This window comes from Urocampus carinirostris, chromosome 7, assembly GCF_059441175.1.
Source record: "Urocampus carinirostris isolate Australia breed hairy pipefish chromosome 7, RoL_Ucar_1.0, whole genome shotgun sequence".
Lineage (NCBI taxonomy): Eukaryota > Metazoa > Chordata > Actinopteri > Syngnathiformes > Syngnathidae > Urocampus > Urocampus carinirostris.
Window position 1 is genome coordinate 17918072 of NC_142355.1, and position 23208 is coordinate 17941279.

Below are 23208 nucleotides of genomic sequence, written 5' to 3' on the forward strand. Positions count from 1 at the left end.
CGAAACGGCTAAGCCAATTTTCGTGAAAATTGAAACTGTTGTACTTTAGACCTTCTCGGGTGTCTTTAGCTAGGTTTCATGTTAAGGCACCCCCAATAAACACCAACAAAATGGATAAAAGTCTGCTTTTGTGGTGCCTCTACTACCCTCTGGCAGTCAAATTGGGTATTGCAGTCACCACAACGACCTCTCCAAACAGTCAAATCCAATCTTCTATCGACTCGTCAACAGAGGGCCATTTTGCTTGCAATTAATAAAGGAGCAATTGGCTGGGTTTGACAGGTGAAGACCCATCATGCCTTGACATGGACTAACATCCAAATGCAGCAAGGCTTCAGCTACTTTACACCAAGATAAATAACCACACGAAAATCATCTGTGACAGAAAGTGAGGGACTGATGTAAAAGTTATCTTCTAGAATCTAGTGTCTATTAAAACACCTCTCCCTAATGAGCTGAAGTGTTTCGGTGATGCCATTATACAATGAAATTGAATCATCTTATTCAGAAGCTTGTTGAGAAGGATAAAAAAATAGACACCAAATTTACAGACCTTTCTTTGAGCATTACCATTCTCTTAATGGAATTAGACAATACACCATTTAAATAGTGTGCTTGTGTCAGTGAACAAAAATATGAAAGAACACAACAGGACAAACAGCAAAAACACCTTCCCAGAGACAAAATGTAACAAAAAAACGCTTTGTTTAAGATGAGTTCGAAGTAAGGACAGCTGGCAATAATAAAGTTACCATTCAAACTTCCAGACAGAACTTGGCATTAGTGCACACAATTCTGTAAAGCATAGTGAGACGGGCGGCTTAGGAAGTACTCAATGTTCCAGCAGACCTTTTAAGTCAAAATAGTGAAAACTAGCTCAGAGGTAGAAAAGGGGGATGATGTTTTGTAAAGGATATTATTTCAATGCTTGAGGAAGTTCCATTCTCATTCCATCATTACGCTGTAATTAAAACTACTAGGTACTATATGAAGATCACTTTACCTTCTGGTGTCATCATCCGGGGTGCGCCCTCTTTGTGTGCGAACCCACTGCTCCAGTTGTTGCATCGAGCTCGTTCGACTCAATGTCCGTTCAGGCTCATAGTTCGGACTTGGATGAGGGGGAACTCCAGTGTTGTCAACAGGATTCGGTTCACTTGCTCCATTGACTTTTGGGCTCTGGTGGGTGCCATCAATCTCTGTAGGGATCCGTGGCGTAGCAATCTTAACTGTGACTGCTGCGGCTTGTGCTGGCTGCATTTTGATACTGTTGATCTTGGTGAGTGGCCGATTGGGGTCGGCGCCGTCTATTTGGAAGCCGTAGCGCTCGGCATCTTGCTGCTTCTTGTCCTCTACATATTCATAATCACGGTCTGTCTCTTTGTTGCGCTCATTGTTTTCAATTTCGGGCTGCGTCAACGGTGGTCTGTGATTGATCACATGATTGACCTCCTGAGGGCCACACTGTTCCACTTTTAGCTTGTCGATCCTGATAATGATAATCAAAAGAAAACATATGAATTAGTTAATCTGTTAGAGTACATGATGGTATTTAAAAGAACCGTTTTAGAAGATATCTTTTTTTTTTAAATCGAGGAGTAATGCACTGCTCTATTGGGCAACCTAGCTGTTGCTTTAAAACCAAGGGAAAGTACGAGGAAGAAGTGTAGTCGAGCTTTTCAGCCGCCAGACGACAACGGATGGGTAAAATGTAAAGTTGTATCTCTTTCAAAATTATTTGCCAGTGCATGTCTTAAAGGCAGGGCTCAGCAGCCAAAAATCATTTTGCAGCTCTCTGTACCATTTTGAGATATATCTGGAGGTAATTGACACTGTTGCTCTTCTAACTTAGTTGAACTCAATGTATTTGTGTCAGGATGAGCAAATTCCTTTTATTAGTGGCACTCATTTAGAAAATGGATGTGAACCCATTTACACATCTACCCCAGTACCATTCGGTCTTGTACCGCCTTATACCTCCAAGGACCTGCTGTTACTATACAGTAATGTAGTGTCATTATACCTGTCAGCCTTTTACCAGCATAACACTTTGTACGGAACAATATAATAAATTAAAGGTTCTGCAGCACCTCGTTGCCACAAAGTATTTAATCATAACGATTCTCTCTTACTATACTTGAAGCCTATCACAGAGCCTGGCTGCTAAATAGTATTACTCACACAATGGAAAAGCTGTGCCCAACATTTTATGTACTACATATTGCAATGATATGGAAGACATTTGTTAAAATTGCCAAAATTGCTTGGCTAGTTAGGGGACCTTTGAGAAAATCAAAGCTTGTTTAATATACAATAAGATTTTAGCATTGTTGTCTTCTGGTACATTAAGAAAAATCAGTCAACTAATAGGCACAAAAAACGCACAAGGCCCTCTTAATATATTTTACATGTTTAACATACCTTATGACGGGGTCTGAATGCACAAGAGCAGCATCAGTCATCACTTTCATCCACGACTCCATCTCTTTCGCTGTGTCAGTGCAAAAATAGTATGTCCGCATGTTGGGATGTGTTGCCTGTGTGAAAGAGTTTCTGAAAGAGAGAAATGTGTCAGGTCAATAATGGATCTAAAAATGCAGCACATGATTTAGACAGCAACTAAACATGGTTTCGTAATACACTTACCAGATCATGACTGATGGAGATGATGCATGTCTCAAGTCATGCATGCCTCCCAGCCAGCAAAGCAACATGTTCAAGTATGAGAGAGAAAAAATATTTATTGGACAACTGTAATATTCAGGTTAACGTTTTCAGAAGAAAAAACAAATGAAAGAATTATATTTTGTTAAGAAATGGGAGATGTCATGTCCTGCCCATGCATTTTCCTGTGAGCTCAATGTTTTTCTAAATGGTACAAAATTGGAAAATAAATGGGATGTGTGGTTGGAGCTCTTCTACAGACTCTTTGGCGTCTGTGTCCGGTTTCCTTGGCAGGGGATCGTGTTGACTTTTAGGGACCTTAAATCATTAATTGTAAACCCAACTAAGAAACCATTTAATTTGATTAGTGCCCTGTGGAAATGGGGCTTGCCCACATGTCTCAATGTTTTGTTTTGCAAAACTGCTCTTTAAACATTTATTATGAGAAATGATTTGATGCCCCGTTTTTTATAACTATAAAGTGCTTATTTTTAATTTGACCCAGAACAAAAAAAATCCACAGGAATCTCTAATTGTTAGATGTTGATAGAACTGACCTTGAATGCATACTTTCTAGCGATGTGATCATCTACAGACAGCATGGATACATGAAAGCTTGGTAGGAGGATACTGCCAAGTATCCCCTCCTCTTTTTCATCTGCAAAGCAAAAATGCTGTGCTTAAACATTTAGCACATTTTCAGGCAAGAGAGGAAAATAATTTGTATAGCGCTAAAAGTGCGGTCACTTTTTCAGTTTGTACAAGAGGTGAGCGTGAGCATTGATTTGAAGATCCAAACATGATGAATCCTCAGTAAGTGTGTAGGTCTGGCTAAGCACTAACAAAGTATTCTCCACAGATGGGATTACATTAAACTATGCCTTTCAAGCAAAAAGTCAACCTCTCATTTAGATACTTAAATTTTGCTGCACAGAGTAGAAAGTGTGCACAGAGGCAAACCACATCAGCACATCTGAGTTGCCGTCTATTGCTCTGTTTCCTAAATCACTTTGAGTGTCCTGGGGAGATGAAATTGCCCAATGTGTACTTAAAGCAAATCTATCACTTGTGATGAGAAAAAAATACCCATCCAAGATATTGCATGATCTATGCTTGGGCACTGGCAATAAAGAACTCTCCAGAGTGTATTTGAAACAACTGCACAATCAAATATATATTTACAGACCAACATCTGAACCCATAGTAGATCAGTATGGATCAGTATAGTTCAATTTACTTATATAGCCTGCGGATAAGCAGACTTACTTTGTGCCCTCAGCTGATGGATACAATTTCACAACATGCCTATCTGTGTTAGGCCTTTGGGGCCATGGCTTCTGTGTATTGCTTTTGTCAGTCAGAGGGCGGAAGAAAGGCAACAACACAGTCAGACAGTAGAAACAACACGGACTTGTCATCCTAATTACCAAAGCGACTTTGGCATAAATCAGCATTGCTGGGATGGAAATTAGTGTGTTCATATGTGTGCATCAGCTGTCCAGCACAAACTCCAAAACATATAAAATATGACAATTATATGTAATAAATCATCCACATAAAAAATGTCAATGTGATCAAAACATGTTTTTGGTTAAGGTAAGGCATCCTGTTTTTGGGAAAATTTGTAGAATCTGAATTATAACTGTGGATCCCAAAAAATAAACATACAAAATGTTATTGTTTGCTTTGTTTCCCAAAAACCCACAAAGAAAGTGTAAATGGATGTAAACCCCATTTTCCATGTTTGCTTATTTGTTTAAAATGTGTTCGGAACACATAATCAAAGCCATGTAGCTCACATACTCATTCTGTCTATTTGGGTCTTGCACTACCACAGGGTTTGAGTCCAGACGAACAGAAATGGCCAAAGGCACGGCTTTAGGCATGTCCCAAGCAGTAGCAGAAATAAATGTGCTTCTTGTTGTCTTGATTGTAGAGACATTATCTCCCTAGCTACAGAAACCCTCTCTTTTTGCAGGCTGGGGGCGTCGTTGATGTCATGCACTTTCCGGACATTTTCAACATCTTACCTAATGTTTACTATTATGTGTACAGTAATGCTAATTGTAATTCACCCTGGTCAATCCTGGAAGGGGGATTACCACATGTGAGGTCCTTTCTCAACGTTTCTCTATTCTCCTCACACTGAGGTTTTTGAGTTGTTCCTTGCCCGCATGCTGGTTTAAGATCAGGTAATTGTGTAATTTTGTAATTGTAATCCTGTGCAGTCCTTTGAGACATTTTTGTGATTAAGGGCTATATAAATAAATGTGACTTGACTTGACTTTTTCTTCCTACTACAGAAACTTGTTCCCCTTTTACATTCCGTCTATGGACTCCAACTTGTTGATTAGATTACAGGATCTGACTCACAATGTTTTGTATTGTAATAATAAAAAAAAAATCCATTGCTGTGCTCTCATGTCATGATAGGCCAATGTTACATGATTCCTGATCATGAAATATTTAGTTTGAGAAATTTACCTATACAGGCGTGCTAGACAGAAAACTAACTACTGGCAAACAAATCATGAGGCTTTGTTTTTGTTAATCACATACGATTTCTGAGCACAATACCAAGCAGGCTGCTAGGGAGGGGCACATGGGGAAGGTCTGCCGTCCCTTCGCTCTCCAAACTCTTGAGTGGACTCAAGCGACGTGGCTATAAAAGGTGGAGGCACCCACACCTCAGGCTCTTTTTCCTGATGGACGGGGGGGAGCGATGGCTCCCATGCCATGAGCCACCCTTCCTCAGGTTGAGGGCCCACAGGGCAAGATTTTTAGAATACCCTTTGGCCCCCAAAAGCTTCCTGCCACTGGCCAAGACGTGTACCACAAACCCATTAATTGAGGTAACTTGGGCACAAAATGGACAATATACTGTCTGTTTTTTGGATAGCCATGAAGCTTAGTATACGCACTGGTTAGGAAAATCTCTCAAATGAGGCACCACAATACAGAATTCTGTGATTATCTTAGAAATTACAACGTTGCCATCTCTATTCAACTCCAACTCCCTTTTCACACACTTTAATTAAAAATGCTAGTTTCTCTACTCAACAATGGCATTTGTTATTGCTTTTGATTTAAATTTCCTTGTCATGTAAATAAACCATAGTTTGTTAGAATCAAACCATGTTGCACTATTTATTTGTGTGTCTGTATTGTTTTCTTTCAGGACTCATCAATCATTATCCATATCAATTAACTGCAAAATGGGTAATTTGAAGCTAAAAATACAATAATGTTAGTATTGTTTCCTTCAAGATAAATGCTAGACACAATATGAGGCTATTTCAAATTAATTTGTGTGAGTGACCGTGAGCCCCACCTGCTTGCCAAATCAGTAACCACCGAATTAGATTCCAAACCGAAAACATAATTTTAAGCAATTTTCTCTACATGACTTACCTCTGTAATAAAATAGACACAAGTCTGACAGCACAAACCACCTCTTTTTCCACAGTTTCATCCCTGTGCTGTCCTGCAAAGACACAAAGAAATATGACAAATCCGTACCTACCAACAGGACAATTTAGATGAGAAGGAGAGTAAAGGTTTTGAGTCTTGAAAATAAATACCAACCTCGTAATCAGAATTTCCATAACTTATGGTACTTATGTCAAAAATGCATTGTTCAGGCAGTTCCTTAAGGTTCTAGCATAAGCTTATGAACATTAGTTGGAAATTACTTCAGTTATACTGAAATTAGAAACAAAAAAAACAAACAAAAAAACGGTAATTCAATCTTCTTTCACAGGAGTATTTCTCACGATATCCGTAGATCCTATTTTACCTGAACAGCTTGTGCATTTAAACAAGAAACGACCAAGTGAAAATCCTGGTCTATCCAGGGTAACAAAATTGTAAATCTGTTATCAAACTTCATCATGCTGTTTGAGCCTTGAAAAAACAGCAGCTTGCAGCTGAACCAATTGAAGCCTTCGTCATTTGAAGGACTGTGCGTAGAGGGTGCAATCTAAAATACCTGTAAGTGTCCCTTCCACTTAAGACGCCGGAGAGTCCTGCTTGGCAAACAAGTGCCACAAACATTCCCCTTTTGCCCTTGTGTAAAAGAAAAGGCCTCGCTAAAAGGACTTCTTTTCAGCGCTTGTGCTACCAAAATGGAGCAAACCGGACAAAGAAATCGGACCTTGAGGGGCATAATATACACGCATTATAAAGCTTATAAATGCAAGCAGCTATTAAACATCTATTAATTTTTTTTTTAAATCCTAGTGTTTTATGGAATAATTAACAAAATACGTAGATTGGCCTGGTACCATGGCGGCGCCCTCTGTTGGCTGCGGCTGCATCGGCTCGCTACAACGGGTCAGGTGTATCGACATTTCGTTCTGTGTACATTGTTACAAAGAATGACAATACAAAGGAAATTATTATTATTATTATTATTATTATTATTATTACCAGGCAGTAAGAATCAGTATTATTCTGTACTAAGGCCTGGAACTTGAGAAATCGTTCATTTCATTTTTAAAACGTATCTGCACTTGCTGACGAATCAAAAATGGGACAAATCAAACAGCCATTACAAACCTAAACATTTAGACACCCAATCACCCAATGTGTCCAAATCTCAACCTTTGGAAGTAAGGTAACAGCTAAACAACAATGTGGTGACAGAGCTCTTGTTTTTCTAGCGATGTGGCGGTGATCAGAAAAACCCGGTCAGACTTTTTCCCCCCCACCAGAAAAAAATTAATATATATATTTTAAAAGGAAAAACCTAAATGTTTTATTACTCTAATTTTCCAAATATTTTCCCTTGCAAAATAAAGTTCCATCGACAATATGGTACATTATACATGTAATAAAAAATGGTTTGTTCACCTGCTTATAGAGCCAATTCCTCTTCATAACTGGAGCGCTGGGATTCCTCCTGATAGAGTTTGATCTTTTTCCAAAATTATGAAGTTTTTTAGGGGTTCTTGATGTCTACAAGACCCCAAACATTAATAGTGTTTGATATTATAATAGTTTTCACACAGTTGAAAGACAGGTAAATATAATTTATTTCTCCATGTAGGCAAGCTCACCCTTGCTGTACTGGATTGGTTTGTGGCATTGTCCGAGATGCCAGCGTAGTTGGAGGTCTCGCTCATGGTGCTTCTTGGATGCTCCTTCTTTTCATTCACTGGCACTTTGGCGACAGATCTAAACACGCACACAAGCCGAGCAAAATCACATTAGATCCAGACTTCAACCTTTGGAATTTAGTACAGTTGATAATAGTAGCAGTCATCCTCACTGTTGTCTAATGAAACACGATTCCACCTTAATTCAAATGTTTGTCTTACAATTTCAGCTTTAAATGGAGGCACGTTGAATACACCCAAATTTAAAAAAGTGCAATTGTTTGAGAATGCGACACACCGGGATACCCAAACAGTTAAGAAAAAAAATATCGACCAAGAATGACTGTTTTAAGAAACTTACAACGCATTCACAAAACCTGCCATTAAGTAGAGCGCCATGTAAATCAAGTTCTGTCTGGCCCATGGGGATGTCCTACATTCTTTAGGAGGGGAAAAACGTTATAATCTAGGGGAAACATGATACCGCAGAGCAGCAGAAGCACTTCAGTACTGACAGTGTTTGGGTCAATGACGGAGTATGCTGTAAACCGTTATTACGGTACTCACAAGTTTTTGTATTTGAACCTGGTGACCCCAGAAACCTCAGATTACATGGTGTCATGCATAAACAGGAGCCTAAGGAGTGCATTTAGTCCATTTGTCGTTTTTAAAGATAAACATGAGACCCTGACTATTTCTGCAGCAAACAAACTTTAGATTCCATGCCATCATTGTCAAGGTGCACACACATTAGAGACTGTAAGCAGGCACCACTCAGACAATATTTATCAATATCATGCAACACAGCAGCATGTTTGACGTGACAGTTACTGATTCCAAACAATCATGTTATAGTTCCTTACCTGAATGGAAGTTAGCTTGTTCTGCTTTGTTAGTCATAAAGATACAGCATTTTTTTATGAAACATGCAAACAGTCTATGAGGTGAACGTTATAGGACCACTTGTTCTTTCATTATTAAAACATTCTGTGCCAGGGGACTGAATAATTGAATTCCATTTCGTGTTGAAGGCTCGTGATGGGCAAGCATATAAAAAAATGCTCCTTTAAACTTAGGTAACCAAAATCCAAATACAAGTTTCAGCAATTAGATTGGACCAATTCAATAAGAAGATTTGCTGCATTTGCGGCGAACATGTAAATAAATTAATTATCATTTTCATTAATGATTTGCCAATTGTGCGTACAATCATAGTGCAATTGTAAAGTAAGAAGTGTTTTAATATGGTCGAAAAACCAGTTGACACTGTTTTTTTTAAAGGCATGATATCCATAACTGCAAACGTTGTTATTTTCTCTGTTGGACCACTTTCTAAGCAGGACGTTACATCATCATAGTCATATTATCATCATGCATATTACCCTATTGTTATTAGAGTGTGTATTTTATGTAGCACTATTTAAATACTCTATATCTATATTGGGTATTTCTGTATTCTATTTCTTTTATTTTATTATTATTTTATTTTCAACACAAGGATACTGCTGGAAGTGTGAATTTTCCTACGGGGATGAATAAAGTATCTATCAGTAGCTTTCAGAAATGCATAGACAGTCACCATTTTGTTGCCAATCGCCTCAAATAACTATGCTTTTCTTTTTCTAAAAAGGAGAGTGGGGACGGGCAGTTACAAAAAGAGGAATTTTGGAAGATGAAGACAAAATACACTGAATTTTATTTTTATACAAACAGTACATGTTAATTATTATCATAGAACAACAGTGAGGCCAACAGGTTCTAGCTAGCCTCAAGAATGACATAGGTAACATACCAATCTTGTAAAATCTCATCAGTGATAGGATACTGAGAAATCAAAGCAATTAAAATAAAGTTAGAAGAATAACTCATTTGAATTGTGTGTGGTTCATGTATTTAAAGTACCAAATAGCCTATATATTGTCAAGAAATGTGTTTAATTTGAGTTTTCAATATTTGCTGGATAATTTTTTAAAATTTATAATTCTAGCACTTTAGTACAGCTTTAAGGAGACATATTTAGCAAGTCAAAAGGGTTGTGATCTATTTTTGCCCACAGATCGTCCTTTTACAGACATTTGTCCATGGTTGCATAATTCCCTGTAACAGAAGAACATTCATTTACATCGTCCACAGAGAGGAGCAATAAATATTTTTCATTGCAGCAAGGTCAACTGAATGCACATAGGTACTATGACTCTAAATCTAGAGTTACTTGAAAACAAATAAATTATCTGACTCATGTCTGTCACAGTCTGACACGAAAGTTAAGCTTACAACCAGGCAGTTACAATAATACAGTATAAAGTGTCAGACTGTTTGAAAAGCCACCCTTTTTACCCCTTTTAGGTTCCACTATAAAGCCAAAATAAAACATTAGCTCCATTATTTTAGGTAATTATACATATTTTCTTAAAAAACAGTGTTTTTCCATCAACCAGCATATCAGTAAACAGGAATGAAAATGGGTCGGTGGTTAAAACGGTGAAGAGTGTCTAGGAGATATGTTTCGGTAAGAACAAAATAGTGATGAGTTCATTATCTTTGCTGAATTTAGCCTGAAGTCACTTGCATGAAAGCATGTTAAATTTCGCTGGGCTCAATTAATGTGTTGATTTACTCTTCACAGCTAGCCTGTTCCTGAAATGGCTAACAAATAGGCTAAGATATTCTCCAGGGATACGTCTGGCACTTCTACTGTCTCGCATGTGGAAAAATAAATGGGTTTTATAACACTCTCTACTGAGTCTACTCCCTCAAAACATTTCTCATTGGATTCATACAATTCACCCAGGTCACCTTTTTCGACTTCAAAACGGTGAATTTCGCCAAATGGTGATTTTCATGGCTGAATAAAATATAATTATACTAACGTGCAAAATATGTTTCAGTTAGAATAGTTTTGGATTTGTACCATGTAGAGACAAAAGCCACTTTTGAAAATTATTTTGAGCCCTTACTCCCTCCCATTCAAAGAGAAATGTATCATTATAACTTAGAAGACAGTAGTAGTCAAAGCCACATACAAAAAAAAAGTCAGGCCACAATACCCAGGGCATGTTTGTGTATCGCAACAACATTTCCAAACATTCTCTTAATCCCAAAAATAAAACCTCTGGTAGTATTACACAGACATTAAATTTAAACAAACACGCACATGCAGAGGATAGGTAAAACATCCATTCATCCATTATCTGCACCGCTTATTCTCAGTAGGGTTGCGGGGTATGCTCCCAGCTATCTTCAGGCAGTGGGCAGGGGACACCCTGAACCGGTGGCCAGCCAGTCGCAGCGCACACAGAGAAGGACAACTCACTCACTCATTCACACCGAGGGACAATTTGGACTGGCCAATTAACCCCGACATGCATGTTATTGGAATGTGGGAGGAAACCAGAGTGCCCGGAGAAAACCCACGCAAGCATGGGGAGAACATGCAAACTCCACACAGGAAGGTTCGATTTCATTACTACACAACTGTGCCGCACACACACTAACCATTGTGCTGCCCTATAGGTAAAACAATTAAACATGAAAAAGTTGCCTTATTCTTACCAACACATTTAGTGCTGTAGAGTATTACATTGGATCAGTTTTATTGTTGTAAAGTACAAATCCATTCCCCTTTGTGTCATCATTCGTTGAAAATAAAAAACAGTAAACATTAGTAAGCATAACTTGGAATATTTCCAGAATGCCAACATGAGAAAACTACATCAACTCATAATGTAGATCAGATTACTCTATTGAAACTGGGAGTTCAGGTTGCAGAGTGATCCGCCAATTACATTGAGGGCAAACTATAACGTATACAATGGTAACAGGATGGTGTGTGTGTGTGTGTTTACACGTCTGTCTAATAGGGTCAGAAAAGATTACAGTGTCAATGCGGCTTGTTCTCTGCGTACAGTGATGTGTGGGGAGACAGTTGGGGGTAATTGGCTGAGGTTGCATTTTAAATGGACCACACAGCATTTCTAAAGAAAGAACTAACACCTCTGTTTGGTAGTGAACCCAACATTTTTTTAAACAAAAGACCAGGGATCAGAATACAACACCCAGTCGAAGTAAGCAAGGGAGGACCATTTACAGAATATTTAGAGAGCTCAACTAGCCTTATCACATGAATGCGTCCCTGTTTTCATCAAGTGGGCAACAAGGTGATCTCATGCTTATAACAACAGTTTTTTTCCAGAAAAGAATAACTGTGAGTAATCCAACGGGCATGTTATCAGGCAACCTTTGCAGGCATCAAAGATTTGGTGCTCCCCTGTAACTCATGACAAAGTCAGCACTCTGTGTGTATAGCAGTGAGGGGAGACAATAATCCTACAGCTCAAGTTTTTGTTCTCTAAAAGGTCACACCTTTAAATCAGAGATTATCATACCAGTTACCTATTTTATGTTAGCCGTATCCTACGTTTTGGATGGTAACAACAGACTCAGGAATGTAAATGCATAACAGGTTATCAGGCAAGACTGCATTCAAATCACCCAGTGTGTTAGTCTGCATCAACAAGGCTTATCATCACATAGACACGCTCAAGTGCTTCACATAGACACACATTTCACACAGTATGCTTATAGCAAACTGTGTTTTACCTGCTACACGCTGGATGCAATATTTTTCCGCAATAGACACTACAAAACAGAGGAAAGAAAAGTGTTTTGAGTCTCTGAACAAGGTGCAGTGGAAGCTCAGTGAATTAATATACATTTGGTGAAGGTCCGGTTATCGTGTATATGTCATAGGTGAGCAGACAAAATAATTGCTGTTAGCATGCATCTGATTAGGATGATTAGCCCAAAATATATTGAAAGATGGTTGGTGAAATCAAAAAGCTAAGAATGTATGTTGATTTTTTTGGGCAGGTGTGTGGCACTTCCACATAAGCAAGAAAGAGCGAAGCTCCAGCAAGAAGTGAAAAAAGTCTGCACTTGGAACAGAAAGTGACATCACGCCAAAAGCTGAAATGGAAGTTACACAGGCAATGACAAGGAAGTTAATCAGAAGAACAGCCTGCCCTGTCCATTTGAAAAAAAGAAAAACAAATGATAAAGGATCCGTGATGTCATGTCACATGGCAGAGAAGAACTGAGTTTTCGCTTGATCTGAATTGTTTCTCATGGCCTCTAAGAGTAAGATTTATTTCAGCGAATTGTTTTAATATTTTATCCATTGCAACTGTTTTTTGGATGTTACTTCATGGTTTGACTTTTGTGATGTTGTCAATGAGTTTTTTTTCTTTTCTTTTTAGCTTTTGTATGCACTAATGTCCTCACTGTTATGGCTACATTTTTGGTTTGGCTTGGTTATCCCTTAACCACCATTTCATATGGTGTGTCTTGGGCAGGTACAGCCTGGTGGTGCACATCCCTTTCCAGGTCAACAAATGTTTACACCCGATCTGCAACCTGTAACCTTTCAAGTGTTAGGCAAATGTGCTCACCACTGCACTACGGAAACACATACTGTCAGCAACAATGAAATTGCCTTTTGTATCCAACAATCTAATAGTAAATAATTTCATACAGTTCAAAGTGTTATTGAGATGAGTAGTTCTTCAAAATATTACAATACCAAATTTCAGTGCAGTCAGCTTTTTTTCTACCTGGACCCCTTATCCTTGTGGCAGATAACAGTAATTTGTTCGTGTTTAGGGTATATTCTACATCTTCCTTTCTGACAGCATAACACTGGCACTTTAAATGTGTTTATAACTAAGAGTTAAATACAATGTGCATAATTCTTCTTGCTAGTGTCCATTTAGATGTCATCTTGCACCTGGATGTTGTGCCTATTAATGTGAAAATCAGCAGAGAAGTGAGAGTAACCAGTTAGGAGAGGAATGTGTCGGGCGGGTGGGGTGCAATGCAAGCATTTCTGCATCCTAAAATAACAGCAAACTAGAAATTGGCGCTAAAAAAATATAGAATATGTCTGGTATATTTATATTTAAATTGAAAATATAATCTCAGTTGCATTCAATACATTCTTGTAATAAAATGTTTTCGTATTGGGTTCACCAGTATACCGACTTTTCAATTGCATTTAATCCTTTCTGCTATTCAATCATACCAATGAGCAAAACAATACAAAAACAACCAGTTCTTTACAGTACTTTATCAATCAAGTGTTAATGCGTGCCTGTAATTTAACTGACTCTATAATAGTTGGGTTACAATATGTTATATTGTAGCCGAAGAATAATATTGGAAAAAAACAACTATATGAGGTGTTATCTTTATCCTTATGAAAAATTATTACATCTGTTTAGTCACAACCAGCATGTGGCTGAGAGTGATGAACTGGTGGTGAAAATATAATTGATGTACTTATGTATGTATATATTGGAGCCAGAGGGAGGTGGCTAGAGTCAAGAACACGTTCCTAACCCTTTCTGGGATAGGCCACCTCGCTCCACCCAACCGATGTTTCACGGCACAAACCCCCTCAATTCCAACCCCTAATTCCGAGCGCCAAGCAGAGAGGCAATGGCTACCAATGTTGTAATTCTTAGGTATGACCTCGAACCGGTGACCTACCAGTCTCGGCCTACACCAAAGGCCACCAAGCTAATTGATGTAAAGGAAAGTATTGGAATATACCTCAGTCCGTCACTCTAGTTTCATTCCGAAAGAATGAGGTAAACTTTGCAATAAAAGTCAAATGTCATAGTATATATAATTAACAGCCTAATGGAAGTGAGAACGATTACATTTGAAAATAATTTTTCACAGAATTTAATTTGTTCAGAGCAGCAGAGAAGTGTTTTTGCTCAACTGATTACGCAACACTGAAAGGGGATACTTAGTAACGGCTTCTGGAAAGGTCAGAAACTTGCCATGGGTCAAGAAGCACTGCATGTGAAACCTCAAATTCCGAACTTGCTATGTCATGTTACACAAAGGCCGTTTTAGTTTCATCCCTTATCTAACAAGTAATTGGCAGGCGCATATAGCACTGGAGAGAACACTCTTTGACTGATGAGAGCTGAGCTGCAATTAGAGGCAGGCGTTCAAAAAGACATCGGATGTTTCAACAGCATGTCGCAGTGCTGGAAATGCGACCCAGCGACATTCTAGGGAAAGAAACAAGAAAAGACTTACTGTTCGTTGATGACAAAGATGCAGTTGTCTTGAGAGGTTGAGCCTGAGACGGGATGTTTGCAAGTCACCTTTCGCTCATTATGGCTGTGAAAGAGTATAAACAGATGAAAAAAAGGTGAGAACATGAGAACACGAGTTGTTTTTACAACACCACACATATGTTTTATACGTTTTTCAAATATATTACAATGTCTTCTGGTACTGTATTTACCCGTTTCTTAGTTATAAACGCTTAAGGAAAAAAATTGTCAAAAAAAAGAAAAAAGAAACAAATAAGGTGAAGTATTTTATTAGTCTTCTCATTCGAAGTAGTAATAATAAGATAAATTAATAAATAATGGATTTAGGAAAGTCATGCAATTAATTATTTCACTGGTATGTAACAAAAAAACACAAGCTGTTCCCAAAATTATCTAAATAAAACATTTTTTATCGTAAAATGTTACCTATTTCAAGATTAATCATTATCTATGGCTGAAAGTTGTTTGTCAATGTGGGTGTAATAGAGAAAAACGAATCTTCTCGACGTCTTAGGGAATTGCTATATAATTTTGATCAAGTTTAGATGTAAAGGTGAATAGTTCTAAATACATACAGCCCATATATTCCTTTAATATTAACAAGAAGAATAGAGTTATTTCCCGTAGGATTATTGAGACTATAGCGTAACAATAACAGACAAGTTATTTCTATGACAACCAGATTAAAATTCCAGGATACCAGCCACACATTCACACGATACCACTTTACTGGAAAGCCGAGTGTAAGGCTTGTGCGTAATGCAGATGGTCTGCGAGACGTAGGTTCCAAAACCATGCTTTACAGTCACTCATAAATCTAGTGTTGAACAGTCAGGAGTTGGAGTTGTGACAAGAGAACACAGAATTGACTCAATGCTGACTCTCGGTTTATCATAATGAACCAATTTTGTATCAATATACTGTCGGTACCTTGCATTTATGATGTGATAGTTTTTTATTTGGTCATTGAAGAAAGTTTTGAATATCATGTAAAGCCTGGTGTGAAAAAAAGAAAGAGCAAGAGCAAATAAAAAAATCCACATAATTTAAGGAAAGGCAAAAATGTCAACAACAGTCTTTGGGACTGTGATCTACTCCATGTGCAGTTACATTTCGACACACTCGGGCAGCACCATCAACAGAAGGGAGTTAAACTGCAGCCCAAAAATAACACAGCCTTTAAACACACGCCTCTTGTGCGCTGGAGAGAGCAAATACCAAAGAGTGAAATATGGGGTTTGGTTTCATTTTAGCGTGGAGACTGGAGAGTAATAGTCTCCACAGTTTGGAATCATAATTACAGGAGGCACTGTTGGCTGCAGAACTCTTGATGCGGTTGGGGAACAGACAAATGGCACCATTATTCACTAGTAGTACCAGTAACATTTCACACATACACTGAATGATGCTTCAAAAGTTGGTTTTTGATATAGCAAAGGTATAACACAGGTAAAAAAAATAGCAGATGTTAAAATATGAATTCATTCAAGCAGCAGAAAATGTTATCACAATTCCTATTGACTCCCAAAAATATCTGTCTTTAGCATATGCAGCACCATTACCTTGGGTACCCTTGTGGTTTAGAATGAATGGCCACAGGTGAGCTAAAATTAGTACATGTGCTAATGGACATATTATTATGTCATTGAATTAAAAAAAACATTTTATCAGACATAAATCTGTATAAAACGGACCAATGGAAAGTCGTTAATAGCATTTTCTTTCTCCATTCCAGCCTTCAACTGGGCGACCACATTGCACTGTCTCTATAGTTACCACGAAGACTTGAACTTAATATAGTCATGTGGTATTGGCTGAAAATTACTATGACCTTGCTACAAATGATTTTGCCAAGTCTGTGGGTTTCCGATTGCCAAAATGTGCACTTTTTGAAACACTGGAACATTTGAAGTGCCCTTGTCATGTTTGTAATGTTTAATCTAAAAAAAAACAGCATATTTTATACCGTTTCCTTTGGGTTGAATTAAAAAATCTGAATGTAAGCATGCATGATGCTATATCAGAAGTATACAGCTCGCTTTAAACCTACATCGATCAACGTTCCACACTAGGATTGGAGTGCTGGAGCCCATCCGGCACATTCCGGCTAAGAACACCCCGAACTGGTTGCCACTAGGATCGTAGGGGCACCGTTTCCTGTTGTGAGTCTTCAGCAAGTACAGCCTGGCGGCACCTATCCCTCTTCCGGGCAACAAATGTTTCCACGAGGTCTTGAAACGGGGACCTTTTGCTTATTAAGCAAATGGGCTAACCACTGCACTACGGAAGCACTACCAGCTTTAAACTGTGATAAGCTATTCCCCCTTGCAAGCAGAAACTATGCACATAAAGTTCGACTGGGGCTTGTAGACATGTTCACTAACATGTATGCAAGGACGAAATTTAAAACAACCTGTTAAATTTTGACGACACCGCACAAGAACATCAGTTAATAATAATAATAATAATAATAATAATAATAATTTCCTTTGTATTGTCATTCTTTGTAACAATGTACACAGAACGAAATGTCGATACACCTGACCCGTTGTAGCGAGTCGATGCAGCCGCAGCCAACAGAGGGCGCCGCCATTATACCAATTAGGTATGTCTCGGCCGAGGCGCGAACCAGCGACCTCCCAGTCTCAAAGCGGGCACACTACCATCTAGGCTACTGAGCTGGTAATCACTTCAAATGTAGAAGATTCAAAAGAATAACCACACACATTATGCCTTTCTGGAATATGAGGTTGTGATTTCACAGTTTTGTACTTATCGTGCACTTTTTATTTTCAATCATGTTGCAACAAACACCCAATCACAAAAATACCTAAAAAAAGGTGATAGGTTGAAGTCGAAAGCTTGTAAAAGATCGTCCCCCAAATAACTTTGGATGCTTCTTTTATTAACCATTTAAACAAATGATCATATCTTACCTCATAACAATATTTAATTGTTTGTCCATATAAAAATCATCCCATTGTTTGAATCACAATTTAAATTACAGTTTGAGAGTTTTTTTCTTTTTCCACTTTTTTCTATCTTGAAAAATTCCAGAGAAACTGTGACGAGCGTCCTTACTTGCCAATTTGTTTACGCTTCTTCTACCCAGAATAGTAATTATAAGTCTTTCTTGCCGTTTAAACTGAAGTGAGTAAAAGTCATGATATTACACATTTAGCTACAATTGTATGATAGTTCATATTTGAATGGCGTATGGATTACATTTGTGTTATACGTTTCCCAAAAGAAAATAGGCTCATGTCCAATTCAACATCTACCCGTTTCTTTTTTACTAAATCCAATACCAGGCTTTTGGGCACAAAGAGCAAGCTAAACATTTACCAGCCTGAAAAAATACACAAACATGTGAGTTGATGCCACATACCACAAAGAGGCCTACAAATGTGTTGCAAATATATTGGGATATAAAACTTTAAGAAAGCGAATAGATACATCAGCGGAAGGTAAAATAAATGCTCTATGTCTGATTTCTTTTTCCCAAAAAAACGAGCGAGTGACTAAACTTAGCAACATAATCATTTAAACTGGTTGCACATGTTATGAGGGATGTGGTCTGTGGTCTCCATAGACAGCACTAAGCTAGGAGTCATTCGCTTAGGCTCCCAGAAAAGACAACATACGAAACATTGATTGCGCCTCACAACGGGCAAAAACAAAACATGGTCCTCTCTCTCTGTTGATTTATTGTTTTCAAGAGGAAGAGGTTCGTTGGATCTGGCTTAAGTAAATGTCGTGGCAGTTGGTGCTAGATGTAAAGAGGTGGAGAACTTGGTCAAGCATGATGAGCTGACTGCCTCACAACAGGGTAGGGCGGGGGTAGGCAGCGTCCTTGGTCCCAGATTGTCTTGTCCATAATAACAACCAGTAAAGGGCAGTAATGGGGTTCTTAAGGTCTAGGGGTCGGCAACTCATAGGCAAAGCTTTTATTGTTCTTGATGGGTACGTCAACCTTTACTAGGTCAAGCACAAACAACTAAAAGCCTCCAACTATAATTGTGGTGTACTGGCAGCAAATCCTATATTTCTATAACAGAAGCACTATTTTGAGGTTCAGTGTGGAAGATAATGCATTTACATTAGGACTAGGGCTGGAACGATAAATCTACGTTGACGATAAAAAACGATCGGAGAAATCGATCAGGATTCCTACAGCTCAAGGCAAGTTAAATTCAAGATTTTTAAAGACTTTTTAAGGCCTTCTGAAATCACGATCAAGAACAAGTCAACAAAAAAAATTAAAAGAAAATAAAGACATTGTTAATTATTTCATTGCTCATAATACATTGTGCCTCGAACTCATTATCCAGCACAGCTTTTAGCTGGCGAAAAAGGTTTGTTGGGCAGCCACTTCACATTACATCCCCTTTCTCATGGTCCAAAGTAAATTTCTCTGTCCGAAGTTGCAATGATTATTGAGGGTAGACCTAAGTCCTAGGACGTGCATCTGTTCTGAAAGACCCGACTAAAACCACGTCACACATCATTGTTTTGTTAGTTCTATTATTGTGGACATGCGATGTAGCTGCAAATGGAAATCAGTGAATCATTAAAAAAGGGTAATTAATAAATGTAACTAAGTCTTTTTAGTTCTAACAAATATAACTGGAAAAAACTTTCACAAATTTGATTTAAGGCATTTTAATGCCAATTAAGGCCTTATTTTTAGAATCCTGAATTCAATGCCTTTCAAGACTTTTAAAGGATCTGCTGGAACCCTGTCGATAATAAATTCAATTGTTTACTCTTGTTACCAGAATCGTTTCTCCAACAAAGATATCTTAAATGATTATGATCTCTGCTCAGAGTCGCTAGCGGAAAACAGCAGGAACATACATAAATAACAGGTACCAAATAATCTAAAGTTTGGGAGTATTTCAGCCTGGATACGGCAATTAAGAACACTACTTGCAAAGTTTGCTTTGCAAACTTTGAGTATCATAGCAGTACCTCGGTGATGCACGAACATTTAATAAGGTTCTTACATCTTAGGGCAAGTTAAATTCAAGACTTTTTAAAACTTTTTATAATGCAGTTTTAAATCACATTTAAGACCAAGACATGATTTCCCGATCATTCGAATAATCGTTTATATAGTTGGGGACTAGTGGACTATTAAAATAGTCATTAGTTGCAGCCCTAATTAGGACACAAGTTTTTTTTTAGAATATTTCTGCTTGTCAGGCTATCCAGCCTACATCCCTTCGGATATAATCTAATGACAGCGCAGAATGGTCGCTTTAATCACCACTTCTTACATTGAATGTACCGCCCAGTCAAATCTCATCCTTCCTTCTGGTAGCGCTGTGCTGGTCAAATTTTATGACCCTATTAAATAAGGCTGCACAAGAGACAATCCAGGCTCCTCGCATCATAACCTTGTTTCCAATCAGAACAAACTACAATCAGCTCTACAGCTCATGTGTTGGCTGGGAGGCATTTATCACCTAATCAAACTACTTAGTCATTATAAGCAAAATGAAAGTGCAACCATATGGTATTCAGGCTTTTAAGACATCAAAGATTGATCACATGTAAAATGAACAAAAACACTATTAGATTTTCAAAAAACATATTTTTCTAAATCAAAATCCAAACTACTTTAAAAAAATCCCTCTTTTGTTTATGTGTGTGTGCTGTATACATTTTCATGGAAATCTACACAGTTGTACTTGAGGCCTCAGCGAGTGTGTTAAGCTAGATTTAAGTCAAGGCACTCGCAATAAACTCAAACACAATTGATAAACGTCTGCTTTTGTGTGGTCTGCTTTCATAGGGTCTCTAATGCCCCCTGGCGGCCAAATTATGTACTGTAGCTTCTGACCACTCCATCCAGCCAAATCCAATCATCTATCAGCCCGGCAACGCTAGGCCATTATCCTTGTATAAAATATTTCCCTATGGTAATAATGAACACAAAACGCTCCAGGGTTGAAGTGTTATTCACATTGAATGGGCTTCACATCAAATCCTTTCGTTCTTGCACGCTAGAAGTCTTGAGAGTTTTTGGGGTTGTTCAGCGTGTTTTGATCTTGAATTATTATACGCGGCAGCAATGACATGTTTAACACTGCCAGAAGTAACTTGGCAAAAAATAAACTTTACAGGCTCCACTACTATTGATTATATTGACAGACAAGTTGACTGTTGAATTGCTGCAGTCCGGTTTGTCGCCTTTCAGTAGTACTGCATTTACCTATAAAAGCCTATAAATCAGATCCTCTTAAACTTGAAGGGGACGGACGAGAGCACCATCAGGTGACTGCCCTCAGCTAGTACTGAAAAGAGTTGAACTGCAGAGGAACTCATCAATGGCACATGGACATTGAAAACAGTATGAATAGGCCTCCTCACAAAAGCTGGGGCGAATAAGCAGAATAGGCGGTTTGGATGAGTGCATGCGGGGGGCAAAAGAAGAAAAGAACCAAAAAACAAAACAGCTTAACAGCCCCCCTGAGAGAGGCCACCTAAAATGCTGTAAATACAGCAATGAAACTGCAATATCATGTATACTGTAATATGGTTTTAAAAATGACAAAATATGAGAAAACCTTGCTGCACCAGGCATTTAAGCATTGACTTTCACTTATTTACCTTTTCACTTAACTATATAAAACAGCTGCTCATTCAGCCTTCAAATCTGTTACCCCCCAAAAAATTAAATTAGCGAACCACCCAGGCAGTGGTGATTGTGTTAGAACGACATTAAGGTGACACAGCTGAACAGGCGTTTTAAGCTCCATGGGGATACGCTGCTTTCTGACATAAACTATATATAGTGTTTGGAAAATTACTTTACTTGCCCAAGACACACCACAGGAAATGGTGCCTCTATGACCCTCGTGGTTAAAGGATCCACCCCAAACCACCCATCAACCACATATATTCACGTATAATGCGCTTTTACCTAGCAAAGAAGTTAATACGGTCAAGAGAGGACTTTGATTTGACAAAGAAACCATTGGATGGAGTTCAGCTGTCACCGTTTATCTTCTCATAACTCAAAGCTTTAGGTCAAAATTGCATGCTTCCCCCCGCTGAGAGTGATGTGTTTGGTCCAGAGAGTCAGCCAAGCAATTAGATGTGCAACCTGCCTCTTCATCTGCAAGGCTGCTAATCCTTCAGTTAATGAGGCTGCAGCCGCAAGTTTAATTCATTTGAGTTCTTAATATAAAGAGCTCAACTTCTTCAGCGGAAAGGAGACATCAGCTAAAGTTATGGCCAAGTCAATGACATCATGTCCCAAACTCTTCACAGACCACACTCAATCCTTTTAACATGGACCAATAACGAAACTTAGACAACTTTGTTTGTTGCTTTTATCTTTTTAACGCATATGATAATTCGGGCATAGTCACTACTATGGGGCAAGACCAACTGCATTTGTGTGCAAAATCACCATATTGAATCTACAGACAATTAAAATGTATCCTGTTTGGACACAGGTTAATGTAAGGCTCAGTTTGGATAAAACGGGCTGATAAGATCTTATATGCAAACACCAAAATGGAGAAAAACAGTTAAACTGATTTTTAAAGGAACTCATGCATTAAAACTAACACTAGCCACAAAAACAAATGAAAGTAGTGTTTCTATTACGGCATTTTATACATCGGTAATTCTTCATTGATGAAAATAGATGTCTTATTATAGTGCAAAACAAGCGGGGAGTATGTTTACTTGCACGCAATATTACGTTTGAGTTCGGAATATATACACCAATATACTGGATCTTGAAACAGCCATGTAAAACAGGTGCATGGCAGAGGGCAATTGTGCGAGCAATTTGTGACACTTTTAGCAAGCTAATAGCAAGTCAAGCCGCCCAATCATTTTTTTCTCGTTGCGTTGAATGTTTTCCTTAATGAATGATTACTTATCCAATGATGCTTTTATTGAAAAGTATCAGCGCATATTCTTTACAAATTCGCCTAAAATCCCAATGGAAAATGCACCCACGGTAAATTGAATGCTGTTCTTGAACCATTTGCAGAATATGGACGGTTATTGTAAAACTCCGAAGTTTAAATAATCACTGCAAGTGCAACCAACAATGAGTAATTTGAGTTAGAACACAAAGAAATAGTAGGTTTTTATTTTTTGCGATTAAATGCCTGCAGATAAGTGAAGCATGGACATCATAGCTGGAAAAATAGTGAGACAATAGCTTGAAGCCTTCTCTGGTACCTTGTCAAATTTGATCGGTCTGAAAAACTAAACATTGTATTGTCCACATATTTTCCAAGGTAGGTTAAGGCATTTCCAAAAGTGGCCATTTGGAGACGACCAGTTTTCAACAC

The 23208-nt window shown here is 38.2% G+C and overlaps 1 protein-coding gene across 1 annotated transcript in view; it reads right to left on the reverse strand.

Moving 5' to 3' along the window:
- LOC148362510 (pleckstrin homology domain-containing family A member 5-like) overlaps window positions 1-17828 on the reverse strand; it is a 37748-nt gene extending 19920 nt beyond the window's left edge. The window contains exons 1-8 of the mRNA XM_088340414.1: window positions 17824-17828; window positions 14868-14951; window positions 7722-7839; window positions 7516-7620; window positions 6076-6148; window positions 3222-3322; window positions 2422-2537; window positions 1004-1489 (exon numbers count right to left, since the gene is read on the reverse strand). Of these exons, the coding sequence (XP_088196540.1) occupies window positions 1004-1489; window positions 2422-2537; window positions 3222-3322; window positions 6076-6148; window positions 7516-7620; window positions 7722-7839; window positions 14868-14951; window positions 17824-17828 (1088 nt within the window). The remainder of the gene's footprint in view (window positions 1-1003; window positions 1490-2421; window positions 2538-3221; window positions 3323-6075; window positions 6149-7515; window positions 7621-7721; window positions 7840-14867; window positions 14952-17823) is intronic.
- Between the last annotated feature and the right edge of the window lie 5380 nt (window positions 17829-23208).